At 35.0% G+C, this 24,193-nt stretch overlaps 1 protein-coding gene across 3 annotated transcripts in view; it reads right to left on the minus strand.

Moving 5' to 3' along the window:
- COL12A1 (collagen type XII alpha 1 chain) overlaps nt 1-24,193 on the minus strand; it is a 115,046-nt gene that overhangs the window by 64,948 nt on the left and 25,905 nt on the right. For 2 of the 3 annotated variants that reach the window (XM_054698934.1, XM_054698933.1), the window contains exons 12-21: nt 23,187-23,459; nt 21,772-22,044; nt 12,648-12,920; nt 7,497-7,763; nt 6,887-7,079; nt 5,705-5,826; nt 3,823-3,972; nt 3,622-3,741; nt 3,070-3,234; nt 2,360-2,506 (exon numbers count right to left, since the gene is read on the minus strand). In XM_054698934.1, coding sequence (XP_054554909.1) covers nt 2,360-2,506; nt 3,070-3,234; nt 3,622-3,741; nt 3,823-3,972; nt 5,705-5,826; nt 6,887-7,079; nt 7,497-7,763; nt 12,648-12,920; nt 21,772-22,044; nt 23,187-23,459 — 1,983 coding nt within the window. The remainder of the gene's footprint in view (nt 1-2,359; nt 2,507-3,069; nt 3,235-3,621; nt 3,742-3,822; nt 3,973-5,704; nt 5,827-6,886; nt 7,080-7,496; nt 7,764-12,647; nt 12,921-21,771; nt 22,045-23,186; nt 23,460-24,193) is intronic. The other variant, XM_054698935.1, reaches the window with a different exon arrangement.

Here is a 24,193-nt window from a genome sequence, read left to right on the forward strand (position 1 = left end):
GTAGCTACAGTGAATCACTGTACAGAGGCCCATTGGCTATAAGATCTCTCTTCATGGGTGACCAAAGGGTTCTTCATCCTCAGAAGATTCAAACTTTAGCTCACTGTCTTTCATGAAAACTTGACCCCCTCTTCCCTTTGGCATTATCAGTTTACCAGGCACCTAGACTCAAAACCTCTGAATCATCTTTGAATACTTCCTCCTCTCTCTAACATTGTACTAAAATCAATAAATAACAATTTGGATCCTGACAATTCAACTTCTCCATTCTCTCTATCACACTGGCCCTACCTAAGTCATTGCCCTCGTTATCATTTGATTATTTGTATACATGTCCTATCTCCTTAACTAAAACCTATACTCTGTGAGGACAGAATAGGTTTCTTATTCAAGTTTAGTTCCCTCACAAGCTCTAGTTCAGTGGAAAGAGAAGCTAACCACACTCTCATTCCAGAGAGAGGAAAACAAAATTTTTTAAAATTTGAGATATCATATTTCTTTGATCGTGCTTTCTGTGGGTAAGTACCGGTGAAATTATGGATACAGAATAACACCTGGAATAAACATGAATAAAAACAGAAATATTAAGCTCAATATGACCATTAGAAAAAGTCCCAAATAATAATTTAAAGAAAATTAACCAATGACTCCATTAGCATGACAAATCCTTCTCATAAAACTCTCTTCTTTGCAAGCCAAAACTGTAGAAAGCATTTCCATTTTTAGTATCATAACCTTTATTGTACTTAGGTCATTATCAAGCCTACAAAATTATCAAGCAATTTTACTGTCTGGGAAACTAGAATGAATGCAACTATTACAAGTTGATAAAAGAAATACTAAGTGAAAACAGATAAAAGATGTTTTTATCCCTGCTCAAAGTTCCCTCCAACTAAAAACTACAACTCTCTCAACTAACCCAGAGCCAGAAGCCTAAAAATTCTGGCTTCCTGAATGATCCATTTCTTCAGGGAAAAGGTCAGTCTATTGCTCAAAATCCAAAAAGAAAATCTGCAAAAGTTTGGAGAAAGAAACTTAAGAAGGAAATTCTAATAACTGTATCCCCAGTACCCAAAGCATTAGCATTTCTACCACATTATCTGTTAAACTCATTCCAAGTTTTCTTTTTTTTTTTCAAAGATTTATTTTTATTTATTTATGCATTCAAGAACTGGTGTGTAGGCCAGGGCTGCAGGGGATGAGAGGATTTACCAGAGACAGAGTGGGGAGCAGAACAGGCGGATCTACTGAAATATACTGCTGAGGGGAGCAGCGGGTGAGACAGGAGAGGTCTGCTGCACCATGTGGGTTAATTCCCTGGCCAGGGATCGAATTCATGCATAGTGGCTGGTGATAGCTTGATAGCACTGAGACTGTGCCACCCCTGAACCACCAGGGAGGCCCTCATTCCAATTTTTCAAAAACCAGAACAAATTACTGAAAGACTAGTCTTTATCATAATCCGCATGCAATTAATGAAATTTTTCTCCTACAACAAGGACTATAAATTTTATTATTAATTTTCTAAAAACTTTCATTTTGGGGGTTTACTGTGTTTTGTCTCTGGTTTATCGATAGTAACATTTTGAATGACCTTCTGTTACTACAAATTTGATTCTACAATTTTACTTCTAAATGCTAATGCCTTATTAATAGCTATTTTTTTCAAAGACATCTAAAAAAACTTTAACCAGTTGACCTTGAGTAATTTAACTTCTCTAAATTACACATTATTCACTGGTTAAAAAAAAAGTCATTTCTAAATGTTCAAACTCTGAAATTATACTTTTTCTTTACGTTTAAGGGTTACAAGTGTGAAGTCTCAAATTTGGTCATCTGATGCAAATCAGATCAGATGTAAGGCCCTACTACCATTTCTAATCAAAAATGAAAGTTACCAAACTTCAGAAAATAAGAGTCTGAGAACAATCATTTAATAATAACTTAATAATTACATAGCGAGTGAAGTGCTTTATACTAGAAAAGAAAACATCTCTCTTTCTCACCCTTCCCACCCCCACTTATATGTATAATTTGAGGGTGGAGATTAACAGTGCAAGTGCAGATAAACTAAATGTGCCCTCAAAAAAGCTAGAAGTAATTTTCAGTCTGACACCATTAAAAAAAAAAAAATCAAGGATTAAACCAATGGTTTCAAGTAGGGGCAGTTTCCCCCCAGCAGACACAAATTCTGAAGATATCTTTAGCTGTCACAACTCAGGAGATTCTAGAAATGGCATCCAGAAATCCTGCTAATCATCTCATAATGCACAAAAGAATCTACCCCCCATCAAAAAGACAATTATCTGGCCCAAAATATCAACAGTGTTGAAGATGGGAAACCCTGGGTTAATCTTACCTGGGCCTTTGACACTGTTACACAAGTTAATGGTGAGGTCATCCACAATCCTGGAGAGTGACTCAAAATCAGCCACATTGTATGCATGGATATCATCAGGATCCGTTGCAATCATCTTTAACTCAACTTCATCAGCATTTTTAATACCTTGGAAGAAATGGTTATATACAAATTAAAACACTTTTCAGGGGAAAAAAAAGTTTAGTGGAATGAAGTAAATGTTTTATGGGTTACCCTTATATACATAATACTAATTAGAACATGTATATGATATCCTCCAATAATAAATGTCCAGTACAAAATAGACAAAAATAGACTAGTCTGAAGACTATTCTGAATTAGTCTCTTCCAAATGCTTCTAGCACCAATTTCCCACCAAGGCAATGACTATTATGTCTTTTTTCTGGGAAGAAAAATAATGGACATCAAAAATAAACACAGTGCTGTGGAAAACTAAACTGGAATTTTCTTGAATCTTATCAATAGTACACTGTCTTCTTGGTCCATTCTTTTCTCTCCCAACAAGACAGCTTTATCTCATTTACCAGGAGAAGAAAAAATGAATTAACTTTCTCAAATATTATTTGATAAATTATGTGACAGGGAAAATGTTTGTTTATATTTTCATACTTCACAAAGTATTTTTAATTGCAAAAATATCCTTAGCATGTTTGTCACCCAGGAATATTGCTATGCTTTTCAGTACTTACCAACAGCAAACAGCTCCACGCCTTCATCCTTGAGTTTCTTTGATGGTCCCTCAACATCATCTTGTGATTTTCCATCAGTGATGAGAACACCAATTTTTCGAGCTCGAGGCCTCATGCCAGCTTGGGTCCTGAAGTTCTGTTGGCGAATGAAATTCAAAGCCATGCCTAGTGGGATTTTTAAAAAAAAATCAGTCACATCATGAAACAGTCAAATGCTCTGATCTGGGCCTCCACAGTGGCGCAGCGGTTGAGCGCTGGGTTGCGAGGCTGCCCTCAGCCTCTGCAGCGCTGGTTCAATCCCCGGCCACCGGGGGAGGGTCCCACATGGCACACAGACCTCTTCTGCTGCCCGCTGCTCCCCTCAGCAGAGTACTTCGTCAGTCTGCCTGCTCTGCTCTCCGCTCTGACTCTGGTGAATTCTCTCACCCTCCCACGCTTCTGACTGTACCCAGTGCTTGTATAAATAAATAAATAACTCTTTAAAAAAAAAAATCGCAAAAAAAAAAATTAAAAAAAATAAAGCAAGAGTTAATAGGCATCCTCTTTACTCACCAGTGAGAGTATTGCCTCCTTTGTATGGTAAGTTTGCCACAGCTTGCAACAAGCTCTTCTTGTCTCTGTGAGCATTTAACTGCCACTCTGTCCTGGGGTCCCCACTGTACTGAGCAAGGGCTAAAGTAACACCACTGACATTAGTGTACAGAAAAGAGCACAATAAAAATGTCTAAATGTTTTCTTTATCGTCACACCTACCAATCTGTACTCTTTTAGGGCCAATGTCAAAGACTTCTACAATACGAGAAATGAAGCTCCTCACAGTTCTGAAGTTTGCCCGGCCAATGCTCCAGGATCCATCCACCAGCAACACGATGTCTGCTTCAGCTCTGGTGAGGCACTCCATCCCTGACATGGCAATCATGAGACAGGTCAGAGTAAGGAACAAATTTTCAGTAAGGTTGTTTCCTAGCCATATTCCTGCTACCCTCTGCATGCTTGATGTTGCCCAGCTGTTTCAGTTCTGTGGCTTAGCTCAGTGATTTGTAGTTGGAAAAAACATTTACATGACTTATTAACCTCAAATAACAGTCTTGAGAATCACTAATTCCTCCAATGATTATTTCAGTAGCAAATCTGTCCTTCATCTTTGACTATATTTCCTGGCCACAGTACTACATAGGTGCAGAAGACTTAAATTAAGCCACTATAAATGTGAATGGGTTTACTAATCCAAGAGGTTCTACAAAGCATTAAAATTTCTAATAAAATTTTTTGTGCTCTAAAGATCAAATGTTGCATGCATTTTTGGGTAATATTTAATGAACAAGTAGGAGAGAAATATTGTAAAAAGTTTTTTTTAGAAAGTAAAATAATGGGCAACAAAAGCTATAAAGGTTTTAGTGAGTCAAAAATATCTTAATATAATTAAACTCCTAGGTAACTATTACAAATATGAAGAATTGGACACTTAACTCCTAAATTAAAAAAATTTTCAAATAAGTATATAATTTAAAGACCTTATGTTATTATATTATTTAGTTATTAATTACTTAACTTTATTACCTACTATGCATAACAATCAAGAAAATGCAAATGATGAAGTCTGCACATTTAAAAAAATCAAGAAAGAAGGAAGACAATTTAGAAAAAGTATGCAAACAAATATACAACTTGATAGCTGTAGAGATAGCAAGCACAAACACTGATACAAAGCTAGAGTGCTTTGGAAAGAGAGAATAATCCCAAAATCCTCAGTGCACAAGCTACAAAATAAAAATATAATTTAGTTAATATCATCATATGAGAAACAATAGAATATTAATGCACAACAGCAAGATTTGGTACTTTCATTATTTATATCAACATCTACATTTTCAAATACTCTCTTTTCCAGGAACTTATGTTCTGAGCTATGAATTTTTCAACTTCATGCCATGTTAGCTTCTGACCTCTATATTACAGAAGAAAAAGTTCATTGAGAAAATGAAGCTGTCATCACACTACAAAGGTGTCATCCAAGTATCATATGCTAAATCTGAACTGATGATTCACAGATACTATTCCAAGCACTTTAAGCCCTTGTGAGCCTGCTTCTGCTCTACCCAGACTCACTCTTCTTCAGCAAATGATGAAAAATATTTAAAAGTGAACTCTACCTACCACTTCTACCACTAAGATTGATCCCAACTAGGTTCATATGCATCAAAGACACATAATTGTAGCGAGAGCAGAAAAACTAAAAGCCTTTATGATTACCATTGCTTCCCCAGTCCAGGGAAGCACCTATTTATGTTACCCAACTATGCCTACTCAGCCCAAATAAATAATTTCTGCAACTATTTTAATAAAATAAAACTACATTTTACTACTGTCCTTAAAAACAAAACAATGTACATATCTGCTCATTTAAAAATTCAACTTCAATAGTACACCACCATGTGACTAATGTAATGCTACTAAGAAAAGCCTTAAAAATATATTGTCAAAAGTATGCTTAACTGAATGTTTGAAGAAACTTTTGAAGTCTGTAAATTAACATGTATAGTCACTTTTCATTATATTATTAACTAACAATTCACATTTGAAATAGTTTTATAATATTTTGTTTCCTTAAGGATAATGTAACTCAATTTCTTACCAGAAGATAAAATTGGCATTACAGTTGTGTCAGAAAGGGTTGTCATTTCTTGTCCAACAAGTGGTGAACTTTCTCCTCCATCAAACATTCCAAAAACATTTACTTTATAGGTGGTACCTGCCCTGAAATGTAAAAATATACCGTCTGTATGTATAATTGCTTCAAGAGGTAGCATGTCTGTTTTTAAAGACAGTCATCCCTGATTTACAAACTTTCACTTGGAGGCAGTTATAATATACAACATTGTAAAAGAAGGAAAATAACTTCCTCCACATTCTCATTTATGCTTACAGTCAGGCATCAAGAGAAACAATGTAACAAGCTTTCTAGAGAAAATGACAGGTTCACAGCCCTGATTTCCCTCTAATTTTCCTATCAGATATCGAATCCCCAAGTTAGCATGTCAGGGAAAGCTCAGACTCTTTAATCTTAGTCTTTGTAAGCAATGGCTTAAGAAAAATACTTAAATCTTATACTTTACAAGGTAACATAAGACACCTAGCACAATGCCTAGCGCACAGCAGGCTCAATAAATTTCATTCTCTCTATTCTGATAAAAGTAAATAGCAAGCATTTAAATAGATCTCAAAATTGTTGAATGAATGGTTGAAACAAACAAACTTTCAAAAAGGCAATGCACAGTAGTCCTTTTTTCCTACTATAATGAATGTAGGGTGCTGTTCAAACTCAAACTTCCTTGTTTTCCACTGGACAGCCTGAAGCGTGACCTTTAATCAGTCACCCTTCCCCATCCTGCCAGCTGGCACCATGCACAAAGTCCTGCCTTCTCTCTCCCATGGTCCATCCTGGAAGAGGATTCACAACTGGCATCTCAGTGTGAGTCACCTGGACCTTTCTAGAAGGTACAGGAGCTATGTACCACAGAGCTGGCTAAGGATAAGCTGCTTTCTGTGAAATCATGAAACGGAGATGCTAACTTTTTCAAAGCAGGGAGTTATTGAAAAAGCACCATTCTTGATCACCTAAAAACAGAAATCATTAAAACATCACAAAATATTCTGCTCAGACTTAAATTCATGTCTCTGAAACCTAACTTCCACCTTAGCAGCACCAAGAATAAGAAAAGAATTTCAGGGATTTTAAAGACTCTGCAGGTAGACACATAAGTAATCATATGTGTATTCAATCTTTTAACACAAACTGAATATAACTGATTCCTACCTAAGTTCCTCCAAGACAACAGTATTGTCATATGGTCCAACCACTAACTCTCCCAGTCTTCTGTCATCCCCTGTAGGGTGGAATGTGACTTTATAACCCTTCACTTCACCGGGGGCAGGCTCCCAAGTCACTCGGAAGCTTGACATGGTTGGGTCAGATGTTTTGAGGTTTCTAGGTGACTTAAACTTTGAAGCTGTAATGATAAAAATGATTTTAAAATATTATTCATTTGATTAGGTTGGGGGGGCAGTTATTGTACCTTACATATTTACAATTAGAAATATGAAATCATCACAAGTATCTAACACTCAAAATGTATATTTATAAAAAGTTAAGTAACACAAGACAAAATTACCTAATAAAAATCCTAACAAAGTGATACCCAAATGGAAGGATAAATAATTTTTCACACTTCAGAAGATTAGCATTACAACATTACCAGGAATGGAGTTGCTAAAAATAATATGCTAATTGGGCAACCTATCCAACAATTCAATTATTATAATTTAATTTGTTACAAAATCAGTTTTAGACATGTACAAATGAAGGAGATGTATTACAGTCTTTCTTTAAAAAACTACACACTTTCCAATAAATTATTATTTTGTACCTGTTGTTCCTGATCCTTGCCTAAGCTTTCCTTCGCCTGTCTTGTAAATTGGGAGAACTGTGATGTCATATGTGGTCTGGGGTTGAAGTCGTTTCAACACTGTTGAAGAGATTGTGGGTGGCACTTTAGCAACCATTTGTCTCCCGCCTCCACGGGGGCGATACACCACACGGTAATTGACCACTCTCCCCGGGGCTGGTTTCCAGGTAATTCGCATTGTGTTTTCTGTTTCTTCATCCACTTTCAAGGATTTAGAATCTTGAGACACTGTGAGATAGAAGGACAATTACAATGGATACAAGGTTGAAAGAAAATATGTCACCTCACTTATGAAAAAAAGAAGCTATCGTTTTCTAAATACATACACTGTTTTCTTGTTTAACATTGGGGTTGCTCATAAATTCATGATGGCATGTGAACCTAATCTCAGTGAGCCCATGGTATTTTCTCTTTATCTGGCTAATAACTAAAAAATGGAAGCTCATATTTCAAGGATTTCCTATTTGCATTCCAGAGACTTTTGTAAAGAACACATCCGTTTCCAGATACGAGCTTTTTATAATTTTTATTGTATTCCCATCTGTAAAGAATTCCTCTAGCAATCATGTTATGAAGGATATTAAAAACCATGAATGCAGGGTTAGAAACACTACTTGGGTCTTTTCAGAAGGCACCGTCCATAAATGACTAGCCAGAGACACTGTAGTTAACATGATTCTTTGTGATTGCCACAAACATGTAAAACTGTGACACAAAGGAGTAGAAAAATGACACAAAAAATATTGCAAGGACTCTAAAGATAAGTTGGTAATCATTGAGTGCTTTGGACGCTCTATATGTATTCAATTCATATATAATCAATATTATTTATTAATTAATTCTATTAATATTCCATATTTATTAGTAACTATTTTAAAAACAGATCAAACATCCACACATAGCATATACCCTCTTCTTACACATAACTACAGTTTATGGATAGGGTTACTTTACTGAATTCAATAATCATAGCATTTAAAAGTCAAGCATTTTCTATAGGAAGAGACTAAGCTAAAGGAAACAATGCAAAGAATATTTCCTAATGCCAACTGAAATTTTCAAGTTCAAATAGGTAAGGACCTTTTGAAACAACTAAAATAGCTTGACACGAACACATATATGACAACATATCCAAATATTTGACATCAAGCGTCACAGGACAGGGAAACTTAAGGAGTAAGAAATAAAATAAGTCAGTTTTATGATCACCTTGGCTTATTTCTTGGAGAGAATTTCTAGCCCCAGCACAGGAAGAAAGAACCCAAGTGAAGTCTGGTGGTATCCCTTAGTTGAGGACATGGTTTGTGAATCAGAGTTGTCTAAGACACCTTTGTGCATAGTGACACAGAGGAGATGATGTCACAGAGAAAAAGCAACAAAAATCTGCAAGATGTTTTTCTTGAATCTCCAACCCAGTACTAACCAGTACATATATGTAAGGAAACTACCCAAAACCAGGGGAAGAAACACCCAGAAGGAGAGGAGGGAGAAATTTCTGGAGTTTACACCAGACCATAAATGTTCCCCTCACCAAAGCAGAAAATCTCATAATTCTTGGAATTCATGTAGATTATTGAAGAGGTTATTATCCTTGTAATGGGGCTAAATTAGCCTTAAACTAAAGGCTTCTGTGATCTAGCGCAACAGAGCTAAAAGAAAGTTTCAAAAAGATCTAACTGTTCCCAAGCAACTTCACTGTGTCCAAGAACAAAGTTTAAAGATATTTATAAGAATATAAACACAGGGCCTCCCCAATGGCACAGCAGTAGAGCGCTGGGCTGCGAAGCTGCCCACAGCCTCTGCAGCACAGGTTCGATCCCCAGCCACCAGGCAAGGGTCCCACATGGCACGCAGACCTCTCCTGCCGCACCAACTGCTCCCCTCAGCAGTGTACTTTGTTGGTCTGCCTGTTCTGCTCCCCACTCTGGATGTGGTGAATTCTCTCACCCTCCTGCACTTCTGACTGTACCCAGTGCTTGTATAAATAAATAAATAAATCTTTAAAAAAAAAAAAAGAATATAAACAGATCTGGGACCCAAAAAAGTAAAATTCACAAGATCTGGCATCTAATAAAAACAAGCATGCAAAAAAAAAATATGATCCATGCTATGGACTAAATGATTATGTTGCCCCAAAATTCGTAAGTTAAAGTCTTAAATTATAACATGATGGTATTTAGATAAGGGACCTTTGGGGGTGGTAATTTTGATTGAATGAGGTCATTAGAATGAGGTCCTAATTGAAGCTATTGGTACCCTCTTAAGTGGAAGAGGAAAACCAAGGAAAGATCATGTAAGGATATAGTAAAAAAATGGACATCTGCAAGCTGGGAAGAGAACTCTTCCACAAACCAAATTCTACTATAACTTTGATCTTGGATTTCCAACTTTCAGAACTGTTTAGAAGTAAATTTCTCTTATATAGGCAACCAGTAGATGACATTTATTATGGTAGCCAGAGTTAAGACAATCTATCATAAGAAGAAAAATCAATCAACATAAATAGAACTAGAAATGACATCTAAGCCAGAATTAGCCAAAAATGAGCCATGCAATAACTTCAACAGATAATACAAGTGTGATTGGAGTACCTGAAGAGAGTGGGGATATGATAAATAAAACATTTGAAAAAATGATGGCCTACTATTTTAAAATTTTATAAAACCATAGATCCAAGAAGGTCAATAGATCCCAAGCACAAGAAATGTAAAGAAAACAATCCCAAGGCATATCATAAGCAATTTGCTTAAAATCAGTGATAAAAAGGAAATCTTGAAAACAGTCATAAAAATAAAATATATATGTAGAGGACAAAGATAATAATAAAATAGGCAAATATATTCAATTTATGGATATATATTATCTCTCTGAGTGATGCAAAAGTGTAATTTCAACAAAGAGTAAATTAGTTGTGTTTTTTTTTTATTTTGGGATTAAGAAAAACTAGAATTCTGTCAAGTTCCTTGCTTTCTGGAAATATTAAAATTCATGCAGATTAATCCTTAATTCACTATTTCTATTTTCAAGGTAAGAAAATTATTAAAAGAAAACAATTATTTTCAATCAAAAAATGTAAAGACTTTGCCTAGGGTTTTGAAAATAATATGAGGGAAAAAAGAATAGCATATAGAGCTACATTCTCTTTGGATTATTATTATTACCAATTATCACAATTTGAATGAACTGATATGTACCTAACATTTTTCTAAAAAGGACTGTCCCCAAATATGGCTTTTCTCCTCTTGTTTCTAGCTCTTAAATTCTTATCCAGTGAAACAAGATATATTTCACATATAAAATTCCCAAGCCAATTTTACAAGACTCAGAATTGACCAAAAAAGCAGCAGGGCACGAATATTACAAGCATTGGCTAAAAAGAAAGGTGTATTCCCAAAAGAATGGGAGCCCAAACTTGAAAGCATTTGCAAATTTATATATGTAAATTACATGACCTCATACCTTGAGATGCTTCAAGGATCTCAATTATATTCCTGCCTTCTAATTAACTTTAAAATAAAAGAATTGAAGTTTAAAAGTAAGGTGCCACACATCTCATCCTAGTTTTAATGAAAAACTGAATATTAGAGAGAAAAAAATACTCTTGTTGGCTTCTCATAAGTAAAAAGGCAAGATTTTTCACTTCATTACTAGATATGACACAAGTTATAAAATGCCTTAATACTCACAATATACGTTTTTTTGTTTTGTTTTAGTTTTAGTAGTTTTTGTTTTAGTTTAGTGGGTTTTTTTGTTTTGTTTTAGTAGCTCTCGCAAGCTACTTCCCACTACCCTCTGTACCTCAGCTAAACTGGCTACTAATAGAAAGTTCCAATTTACTGGTTTTCTAGCCACCATTAATGATTTTCAATGTATCAATAGCCTGCATGCCATGTCTCTGAGTTTCAGGTAAAAGCCATCCAGAAAACAACTCAGAACAAAAGATTGTAGGTTAGGGACAACTTGAAGTCAAGATAGAGAACTGAAGTGAAATTGCTCACTGCATTAAACTTTCCTCTCTGGCCAGAAAAATTACCCAATTCCTCCAGATATCTCTAATAAAATGAAATGTAAGAACGGTCCAGTCTTTCCCCTTTGCCTAAAATCAACCAAAAATCAAAGGAAAAATGTTTTCACCTATAAATATTTAGAAATGCCTATTTTTACAAATAACTTTTGAAAAAGAAAAATAAGAAATGTTGGCCCATCTTTTAACTGATAATAAATGGAGATTGACCATGAAACTATTCACAAGAAATAATATTAATGACATTAAAATTGAGTTGGATTTTTGGGCCTCCCTGGTGGTGCAAGGGGTTAAGACTCAACCTGTGAAGCTGGCCGCAGCCACTGTAGCACAAGTTCAATCCCCAACTACCCACGTGGGAGCTACCCATATGGCACAGCAGACCTCTCCTGACTTGCACGATGCTCCCCCTCAGCAGTGTATTTCAGTCGATCTGCCTGTTCTGTTCCCCACTCTGGCTTTTGGAGTATCCTCTCACCCCCCTCCCACACCTCTGGCCTGTACCCCAGTTCTTGTATGCATAAATAAATAAAACTTTTTAAAAAATTGAGTGGATTTTTTTATTTAAGTTTACCTACTACATTAGGAATAAAGTAAAGAATCTGGGTTAACCTTGGGTGTATAACAATCACAGTTTCAATAACCACTATTATTTTTATCAGATATCTTTAAGTGTCTATGCACTAAGCTTGGATTTTGTACATTGTTATTTCATTTACTCCACAAAACAATTCTTAGGTTACAGATTAGGGAGATTAGGTAATTGAGGATCAAAGATTAAGTAATTGCTCCCAGGTCTTAAAGCTTTAAATGTACCTAAATTCTCTTTGTCTCCATACCCTTTGGACTTTTCACTAATTTAGTTTCAGTAAGGGGAAAAAGGTGAAGTTAGAAGGGCTAAATATTTCAAAATTTGATGTAATTTTTAGATAGTAAATGAGCCTAAATTTGAACCTCATTATCATTTTTCAGTCTTAATTTAACACATAAGGAAAAGAAATGCAAGTGGTTAAACTTCATGACACTTGAGCTTAGTAGCTATGAGGCAGTACCAGCACATGCCCAAATGCACTTGTGATGTTACCTACATTCTGTTGTGGCTTCGCCATTTAAAGGCTCTCCTTCTCCACTGCTGTAGGTTGCAAATACTGAAATTTTATATTTGGTCTCCGGCTGCAGATTTTCTATCACAGTATGAATTGCATCTCCAGGAAGATTTTTCTCTCCAGTCTCAACATCATCATACAGCGATTTCCACGAGACCCTGTAACCTCGAACCATTCCTGGAGCAGATGTCCAGTAAGCTCCAATTGATGTGTCAGTGATATCTTTAGTGATTAAATCCTTGGGTGAGCCACGTTCTAGAACAGAAGTTAAAGGGGAATATATTTTAACATCTACTACATATGTAAGTATTTATTCATCCTGCTTTGTTGTGTGCGAATTTAATTTATCTGAAATTGCCCTTTTTCTTCTTTCTAAGCATTCTGTCCTGTTTAGAGGAGAATACGCTGTTGAAATAAAACTTTAGAAATATATCTGAGTCCCCACCTATCACTCTGTTCCCCATATGTCCAGTTGTATTGCTTCAGGACAAGGACAACATCCAAATAGGAAGGAGCACATGCCTAAAAAATATTTTCAAAAGAACAAAATTTCTCTACATCTCAAAATTTTACCACATTTCAGTCTGCCTTCTAAATAGTCTACTGTTCACAAAGATTGTTATTTGTTTACCATCATCTTCTCTCTAATCTCATTTAAATAAACTCAGATTCAGTGTATAATTTACAATAACTTCAACAATCTCCTATCACTTGCAAATTTTAATTACAATAGTCATTTTTTGATGGAAATTATTCACTCATGCAGTTAAAAAAGTAGATGTAAAAACTTTCAATATAGCTTAACCCTAATGAATCTAAAACTCACCAATTGTTCTGGAAAACTTAAAAGTGATTAGTCATCAAAATAAAACACACCACTTGTTCTAGCCGATTGAAAACGTCTGGTACTAAATTTTGGCTCTTTCATTCAAAAAATACAACACAAATGGAAAAATATGGAAACCTCAACCTAATAGGAGGCACAGATGTCTTCCCATAAAATCTTCACTTTCCATAATTCAAATGTAAGATAAATATACAGGTCACTTTATATTGGCTACCTTTGCTAGGGTTTATGCCACAGTATGACATAAATATAAAACGATTTGCTTCTACAGCATACATTTTACCAGTAATTATTGTATGTTCAATCCAATGATATATAATGCTGTTACATGGGTTCTGAAGGCTATAATTTCACTAGATTCAAAGGGTAAAAATGAGTATCTTAAAAATACTCAAAATTAAACAACTAGATGTCAGCACAAAAAAATAAAGATTACAATAAGTGAAAAAAAATCTGTGTGGACAAAAAAAAATCATATATGGTAGAATTTAGAGGCAAAAAATAAATAAAACAGCAACTAGGCATCCTACCAAACCCCAAGCTCAGATGGAAAATTCTAACTCTATAATAAATAACTTTTACTGCTGACAGGACATCTCATCTCTGGAGGGAAATTAGTTACATTTTTAACTGCAACCAAGTATATTTATTTTCAAGAGCACATTGACTTTTTCTCCCAGTACTTGAAGTTAATTCTCATTTGAAGTTCTTCCCTAACTCTGCTTGCTACTTAAATGCCATACATCTTAATATTTTCTCCCCTTATAGGAATATAAACAAACTGTTTCTTTGATTTGGTTTAGTTTGGTTGTTGTTGTTTTTTTACTTTTTGATTTTGTTTTGAGAGCTGACATCCCAGCAACTGTCTCTAAGTTGTAAATGCAGCAAGTTTCTTTCACCAGATATACACCCTTTTATCATTTGTGCCTCCTTCTCCTACATTTCCCAACTTGCAGTCAGGTGCAGCTCCTGTGGAATAATTATACCCGAGAACAAATTTGAATTTAAATGAGCTAAAACTGCACTGATGGCATTCCAAGAAAGTGTATGGCAGAGTTAGCTAGAATGTGGGAATTATCTTCCAAGCCAATACTGGCATAATTTACAAACAATAATTTTAGCTTCTAGTTTTGCCAATCATTGTGCTTCTCAATCTGTTTTTCTCCCTGCTTTCTATAGCACTGAAATTATAACATTGTTTATTTCCATGACAACAGACAGCAATCTCATAAACACTCATAAATACAGGCTAATTATCCCACTGTGAGAAAATGATGGGAAAAGAATTGTGGTTGAAGCAAAATACATTCACAAAGACATTTCTGAGCTACAGAGAAAAAGAACCCGATCACTAGATGCATCCTCCTGGATTTTAATCAACTATATTAATACTCTCCAGACCTATAAATCTAAAACAATAAAGAACTTTGCAAGGTTTATCAATGTCCTGAAAAGAATATGCAAAAGGCTTTTTAAGATACAAATAAGATATTAAACTAAAATTCATTCCTGACTTCTTATTAATGGCATGACAACACTAGTCTAAGTGAACACTAAGTTCTCAATTACAGAGAAAAAGTACTGAAAAGTTATAATTTCTGCCTGTGGAACATAAAAGCAGGCAGAATTATTTGCAGGCACTGGCATTGCAACATTCCATGTTAGTGACAAAGAAATATGGAATCCAAAGGAAAAACAAAGACACCTCAATCCAGAAGCCAATTATGTGAACTTCTTAAATGTCAGTCAGTTTAATAAGAATATTCCTAAAGTCCATAATATTGTCAACACACTGACAAGCTTTTTTCCTAAAAAAAAAACCAAAAAAAACAGGAGGGTCGACTATGCTATTACATTATACCTAAAAATGATGTACTCATGATAAGGAAATTTTATCAGACCTATAACCCTTGAAGTTTTTAAAATTGAATCTTGATTGTCCCAAATATTACATTACCAAAAAAAAAGAAAGCAACTGAATTGCACCTTGTGGTATCACTGGCAGGTGGCAGGTTGCCAAGTGGCCAAGTTAATCCTGAGACTAGATGTACAACCAGCCAACCAGGCCACCAACAGGCTATGTCCATTCCTGGGGTCCTGGGGCCTTCAACAGCAAAATAACTAAACTGAACCTCAACCTGGCCTGACACATAAAATTGCCCAGAAATTCAAAGATCAAGCCATGCTCAACTCAATTAAATTGGAATACCTGGGAATATGCCTAAACACTGGTGCTTTCTAGAAATACATTACATCTCTTCTGTGATTTTAATTCCTCTAAAGTTCTTTAATTCTTGGGCCTTTCTTTGCCCTTCTTTTCTGCACTTCCTTCCACATAAGGAGAGACATTTTTTGGGAGATGTGCTTGGTCAGTGTAGGAAGGAACCCTCACACTTGCTATCATTTGGACATAGTGCTCCTTCAAATGAAGACAATGAAGAAAACAAAGCTGGTCATAATCATGGAACTTAGCATGCCCTGTAAAAGAAGCTGATGTTTTATACATTTTATGGGTCAATGGCCATGCACAGTAAATCACCCTTTAGGTAAAAGAATGTAAAGGTAGGTAAAAGTCAGCTCAAGGCTGACTCTCAAAGAACTGAGAAGATGTAAACTCACCACATCCTTTCCATCCCAAAACCCATGTGAATATTAACTGTTCTCTTTCCTCCATGCTTCCTCAAAAGGAACTGGCTCTCAACACATGCTCCTTCCTCAAGAGCTAATCACATTTTCCTGTGAATCAGGTTCAATCCAACTGTCCCCTAGCTGAAACTAATGTTAAAAAGTGAAATCACAAGTGGTTAAGCACCGCACCATGAAGCAATCCACAGCCTCTACAGCACAAGTTCGATCCCCAGCCGGCCAGGGAGCAGCCCACATGGCACAGCAGACCTCTCCTGTCTCGCCCCCTGCTCCCCTCAGCAGTGTTTTTGGTCCATCTGCCTGTTCTGTTCCCCACTCTGTCCCTGGTGGATCCTCCCATCCCCCGCATCTCCATCCTATACCCCAGCACTTGTATGCATAAATAAATAAATCTTTTTTTAAAGATTTATTTTTATTTATGTAAGAACTGGGGTACAGGCCAGATGCGCGGGAGGGTGTGAGGGTTCACCATAGACAGAGTAGGGAACAGAACAGGCAGATTGACGAAATACACTGCTGAGGGGAGCAGCGGGGGAGATAGGAGAAGTGTGCATGCCATGTGGGATTCTCACCGCCCAGTGGGGATCGAACCCACGCTGTAGAGGCTGGGGACAGCTTCACAATGCAGAGCTCAACAGCCTGCGCCACCAGGGAGGCCCAATAAATAAATCTTTTAAAAAAAAAAGTGAAATCATTCTCAGACCCTCGAGCACACACACACACAAATCATCTAAGCTTTTCTTTCTGTTCCAAGACTTACAAATGTATGTTTTATAGTGTTTGGTTTGTTCAAACTTTTTGTCTAAGTAACATTGTCTTCAATAATATTTACCCTCATTGTACTTGTTTTCTGCTGCACTGGAATATATGTCTGTGTTTTGTATGTTACTTTTATCTCTGAGAACAGAATTTCTGGCAATCATTTCAAACAAATCATCTTCTATAATGATGGTAATGCTTTCATCTGATTCCTTTTATTTCCTCCTCAATAATTTTCCCATCTACACTATTCTCCCCGGTAGAGTACTGATATAGCTTTAAGGAATAAAAATGCTTTTGTTAAATAAATATACATACAAAAAATTAAACATGCAAAAATTCATTAGTTTTTAAATTTGGTCCTCAACAATTATGTTCTGATTATAAAAATATTCACATATAGTCAAATGGCAGTTTTCATACTCTGTGTGACATTATAACAGTAATATGTCATTATATATTTGTCTTCCCCCCCCCGCCCACAGAATGTAAAACACTAAGAGAGAAACCCTAATGAAACTTTAGACTTTGGGTTAGTAAGAGCAGTCAATGTAGATACATCTTTACAAAAAAAAATACATGATTCTGGAGAATTATATTGCTTTTGGGGAGGCTTACTTCTTAGAGTTTAAGAGTTTTATGGAAAATCTGTTTCTACCTCTCACTATGATTGTAAACATAAAAGTGCTCTTTAAAGGTACTGAAAAAATATTTGAAATAAAATATTAAGAAATTTTTAAAAAGGCATTTTTCTCATGCCTGCTTTCACAAATCTCTGTGCTGCCACTGTGGGAAGGAACTTAGACAGGTGCATTTCTCATGATCTGACCATCCACAAGGGGTTGATTTCTACTTTTTTCCACATAGGAAGCCAAAGAGCTAATGCCTCATTTAAGTAACTTTCCTACATTTCCTTAGCCCTTTTCCATTTGCTCTCTGAAAAGCAAATCGTCATCCAATTCAAATATAATTATAACACAAATTAGCCAAAAATGATAACTGAAAAATTAATCATAATGAAATGAAACTGCATTTCATCTTATAGATTGTTCCAGCCAGCTTTCATTGAGTTTCACATACCACTTTCAAAAATAGAAGTTAAATTGAAAATGTAATGTAAACCCTCTTCTAAGTCAATTTGTCTTTTCCGTTAGAGCTCAAGTCAAAAGCCATCCAACTTTCCACAACAGAATACAGAAGACCTGCTTCTGGCTAACATTCATGTGGAAACATACTTGATTTACAACCAATGAATTAGAGTCATCATTCCAAAGGACAAAGTTCACTATTGATAAGTTAACCTAGTTACTTTAAGCAATACATAGTTCTTAAAAAGCTATTAACAATTATCCTTTAACTTCAAAGCCTGAGACTTCTTCCATAATGGTTGCCTCTGAATTCTGAGTTATTTTTTTTCTGATGAGCTATTAATTTGCAGAAAAGTAATCATGAATTAATGTTTGGTGATTGTACCAGCATTCCTTAGAAATGTCAGAGTTGTTACAACCAGAATGTATGATTTATCAAATTATAAGACAGCAGTAAATACAAGGAAACACAGAGGCCTTGTTTAGTCCATCTTGGAGAGGCCCCATGTTACTCAACATCATGCAAAAGAATTTCTGTGATGTGCTAAAAACTCATTGTAACAAAATGTCAACTGAGTTAGTTTGGTTTGATGTACAGGAAACCATTCATGTCTAGGACATTGAGAGGTTGCTACAGTAACGGAAACAAAGGAAATTCTAAAAGGTTCTAACATGTCACCTTTTCCACTGTCAAAAAACAACATTCAGCATAAAAAGAGCCAGATTATTCCTGAGCTGACGTTTTCATTCACTTGTGGTAAATGTGAACAAAACCAGGCAGTATTCATTTTAAGATTTATAAAAGCTGGTTTCACTCTCTAAACACTCAGTGACAAAGTTTCTACCACGACTTAAAAGGTGTCTATAGGTCCAGCAATGTCTAGCTTCTCTAATAATAACAATGACAAGGGGGAGTGGACAACGTAAATCAAACCTAGTGGTTTGTGCTCAGACTCCTCTGAAGTTTGAATCTGAAATAGTAATAAACTCGGCCTTTGTGATTCTATTTCATATAGTACTACAGCCAACCATGAACTTTCCCCCATGCCAATGCTAGTAAATCTCTCTTCCAGGGAAGGGGGAGTTTTCTGATCATTGGCTGGATTTCAAAAAAACACTAGGAAACAGATTCAAGTTAGGGATAGTTGTAGACTACACTAAATATTTTTTTAGTTCTTTTTTGAATTGAATAGAATGTACTTCAGGCAATCTATAAAATTTTCAACCTACAGAATGTTCTTGCCTGCTGACTCCATGCCTCTGGATGGAAGAAACATTCCTTCGAGGTCTGCTCTTACCACCTCCTCTCCCAAGAGAAAAATAAATTAGAAAAACAGCAGCCCTCAAAAGCAGTTGCCTGGCTCTGTTTCTGGGCTTTCCATTCCCTGCATTTACCATCATATCCTATTCCTGTATATGGTATGTGGATTTGGCCGAGTTAATATAATAAAATGAAATGGAATAACCAGGGGCAAAAATCTTCTATTATTTTAATTTAGTCACAACTATGCTTTCACATATTTGTCAAGTTTACCACACATAATGCAATGGGATAGATATGTTAATAAAATCAGACTGGCAGTATTTTATATAATCCTTCACTGAAATAAGAGCTGTGGTGTAAATGGGGAAAAATTTATGATTACAATTTTGTTATGAATTCATTATATTTTAAAAGCAAACTTGTAAATCATCTAGATTTTCTCCTTTTTAGGAAATGGGAAACAGTAATTTTTAAAGGTCATTTTACTACCCATATATCTCCCTTAAAGATAATTTTTGATCAAATACATATGTGTGCAGAATCACACACGCATAACAATTGGTAGATTTTCTACACCACTTGTGCAAAGCTCTATAATTATAAATAATTTAGCTATACGCCTAACCTAGAAAATCAGTCTAGTAGAATATGCTTACTATAAAGTGAAAATGTGTATTTTATTTTATAAAGATTGTTCATATTATTTTTTTAATGTCAATTTTTAAAACCAAAAATATTTGACTGCATATGAATATATTTTTTAAAGTAAGGAAATTCAGATGGTTAAAGATACAAGCAGAAGTAAATCTATTAATTATTTCTTAGCTACTCCTTATAAGGGAGAATTTTTCCCAAATATAAATAACCTACCACTATTCTATAAAAATTAAAGTCAAATGTTTATTCTTTTAAACATTATGTGAACAATCTATGTCAAAAGCTTATCAAAAGCACATAAAAAGAACTTCCAAGAGTCAAAAAAAGGACAAATATTTCAGAAATTTACTCTAATACAAAGATTGCATGTTTTTATTGTTTGGATTATATTTTCATATTTAAGGCAATTTCTATCTTTAACTTGTTATTTTCAAAAATTTAGTGTAAATTCTAAAGTTATTGTTTACTCTTCTTGAATATGTAAAGTACATATAGAGTTTCTCTTACAATCTCCCACTTGACCTCCATAGTAAATATGGGAGAGAGAGGTGACACGAATGTTCATTTTCTCTTCATAGATGGGTAAACAGAGGCTCAAGAGGGTTACTGCATTATTTCAAGTTTACATGACTTAGCAGTCAAACCAGGATTTGTCTGGTAATCAACATTCTACACACTGGTTTTTAATCTTTCATTTAATACATCTTCTAAAAATAGTTTTCATGGACATTATAACTAAACCCTTGATCACTATTATTTTGAATAGAATATTTTTTGCCTAGCTGTTTTTAATTCTTAAGTATCAAAGTTTCATTCATAATTGACTATTTATTATAGCCCTTGTCCTTCCCAAAAACATCTGAATCCTCGAAAGTCCAGGATCCACAAAATTTGATGGATATTTTGCCTAGTAGCACTATGATTTCCCATCACAAAAGATAAATCAGCATCCTTTTCTTCCTATAATCATTTTAAGTAAGTCATTATAAAAGACAATGATAAAGACAAGGAAAGCTATTGTTTCATTTCCCAGTTAGAACCCCCAACTAGAAAACTGAGTCAAAATCATTTAAACCATTTGCTAATATTGCTTCTTAACATTATAATCTATTCTTAGTGTGGTAAAATTAAACCTATATTTTCTCTCTTTACATGATTTACTTTGTGGTTGTAGTGAGTAAAATCTCACGTGCCCTATATTTCAAAGGATTCTAAGAAATATGAAGTCTTCTGATTATTAACTCCAGAGAACCAAGAAAACAATTCCAATCTTATTGATGGTTCTTTATAAACACTGCATTAACTTCCAACATAGAACTGAATTTTAGAGGCTATTTATAAAACAAACAGAAACTTGCATTATCATATCTGTCAAGCCGTTATGAATTGTTTTTATGCACAGTAAACAAAAAAGAACTGTAAAAGTCAGAGAAGGATTCCTAGCTGCTCCTGAGTGAGGGAAGTAGCTATGTTACCTTGGGCAATCCAAGCCCTGTTCATCCATCAACTTCCCCCAGTTCCTTCCCAATCTGAGTGGCACATACCTATGCTGCATTTAAACAGCCATGCTAGTAAAGACACATTTTTATGGCCTTCCTCATTTAGTTCCCAATACACTTCTTTCCAATCATATTTAATTTTTTCATTTTCTCCCATTTTCCATCTCTGATTTAGAGGTAGTTTTATGATTATTTATTTTTCAACACAAATTTCTTTTAAAAGAAAGGATGACACATTTCTAGGTTTCATTCTCTGAAAATATTTTAAACCTTCTAAATGACATCATAAACAAGCACAGGGATTTCTATAAAGAAAAGGATTTCTATAAAGAATGACAGTAATTACCTTCAAGAGTTGTTCCTTCTCCAAAAAGGGCATCTCCAGCTCCAGATGCATATAAGGCTGTCACAGATAAGGCATATTTTGCCCCTTCATCTAGTCCTCTCAGCACAGTATTGGTTGAATCTCCTCTCACAGTAATCTCTTGCGGTTTACCTCCTGCCACTGGGGTGTATGTGACAAGGTATTGTTTCACTTTTCCTGGTGCCCCACTCCAAGATAATTTCATTGTTGATGTCGTAGGGTCAGAAACTCTTAAGTCTCTTGGATTCCCTCTAACTTCATTGAAAACAACAACAACATCAAAACCCATTATTTAATAAATGACTTACAAGACACTGTAGAACTTTGTATGTGTGTGTGTGTGTGTGTGAGACATCAAATTTATATCATGGGTGAGACTATGGTAATTGTAATTATTGACAAAGCTAAGCATTTCTGAATCAGGCCCTATATATCAGTAAAGTCAAAGCAAAAAGCATGCAAATGTTTTTCTGTTATACAGATCAAAATCTTTCATGTTAGAAAAGGTCCCATAAAATAGTTACTAAATTTTCCCTAATCATGAAAAAAAGCACTATAAAATACATATAGATAGGGACAGGCAGATAGACATTGGTATTATAATATAGATTTTAACTCCTCTAAGAAATCTTCAATAAAAAGAGTTTATTGATAGAATGCTATTAACACCTAAACGTAATGGCCAGGAAATATATTGATGTGTAGAAATGTAAATGATAATAATTATGCTGTCCCTTGTAGAAATAAAAAAAAAAGAAGAAGAAGAAATAACCCAGGTCTAGACTTAGGTAGATCTTCATCCAACTATGCTGTCTGGCATTCCATGACTTCCCTGGTGGAGTAGCCATGTCTCCACTGGGCACACAATAGCAGTGAGTTTTACTCCAGAAAGTAGAAGGATTAAGAGTTGTTGGGCTTTTATGGCTTCCAGCACAAAAAACCCTAAGTCCCCAATCAGAAAGAACAAAAGGGAAGTAGTAACTTCCCAAAGTAAAGATAACAAAGAAAGCAGGCAGAAAGAGAAAAGATAATTCTTAAATATTCTAATATAAATTAAAGGCTACTTAGGGATTATAAATCAAACTGCTATGCACCATTGAAACATTATATACTTCACCAGTGGGAAGCAGTGATGTGGATCAAGCTAGAATGGATATTCATTGTAAGTTTAGATTAGAATATTCATACTCTATATTTAGACCATATCTTAACATTCAAGTTCTACTGACACGAATGTTTTAATATTTGAGTAAGTCAAGTCTAAAAGGACTACAGTCTAAAGTACTCAGATAACTGACACAAGTGTCTCATGGTTTGCAGTATCTGATAGTTGTCCAAAGTTTTGATTGATTTGATTGATTTTGGTTGTTAACATATGGTCAGCATACTTCATCTACCTTCTTCAGTGGCTGCATTTCCAGTCAGCGGAGAGCCAGATCCTGAGAAATATTCGGGAATTACAGATACTTCATATTTGGTGTCTGGAGTAAGGTTCTCCAGTGTTCTCCTTCTCTGATTTGCTGGGGTGGTAACTTCTTTGCTTTCTCCACCAGCAACTGGTCGGTATATAATTCGATACCTTAAAACTCTCCCTGGAGCTTGAGTCCAGGTAATTTTAAAGCTATCTGTAGTCTCATCTGTCACCTTTAGGTTTCGAGGCCCTCCTTTCACTGAAATTTAAAAATAAATAGATAAATTGATGATCATATATGAAAAATAAAAACCTACCTTTTGATAACTAAAAACATTTCTCCCAACAAGTAATGAGTAGGTTTTTAACAAACATCTTGGGTGCTAAATTCACTTATCCATATTCATTAGATTCTAAAACAGCAAACAAATATTCTACCAATATCCAGAAACAAAATTAATACTGTTAAGTGTTTAATCAAATGAAATATAATAATAGTAAACATTTAAAATCATAAATAACTTTTTAAGTAATAAATTAATATTGATATAAAATACAGGACTACAAACAGGTCATTTCTTCAAATATAACTGACCCAGGCATCCACTCTTACTAGATTTTCTCAGAAAAGTAAGAAGGTTCATACCACCAAAGTCTATCATATTTACCCACTTGAATAAGCACTTTTTTTTAACCAATAAGTACTTTTTTTAACCAATGAGTCCCACAACTAATTTTTTATCTATATATAAGATAAAAAGATCCAACTTGAAGATTTGACTTGAAGATCCAATATATTGGATCAAACACATTACAGGTACTTAATGGATGTTTATTGGATCTAAAATTTGAGATTAAATTGCAAAGACCCAATAAGTCACAGTCTTAAATAAAATTTTTATTAAGCCCAATGAGAGCATCATCATTACTAAACATGTTTAAAGTGACTTATTTATTTAAGGGGTAAATTGTCCATATGGACAACATATTCAG

Source organism: Talpa occidentalis, unplaced genomic scaffold, assembly GCF_014898055.3.
Source record: "Talpa occidentalis isolate TD23 unplaced genomic scaffold, MPIMG_talOcc4v2.1 talOcc4.2, whole genome shotgun sequence".
Taxonomy (NCBI): Eukaryota; Metazoa; Chordata; class Mammalia; order Eulipotyphla; family Talpidae; genus Talpa; species Talpa occidentalis.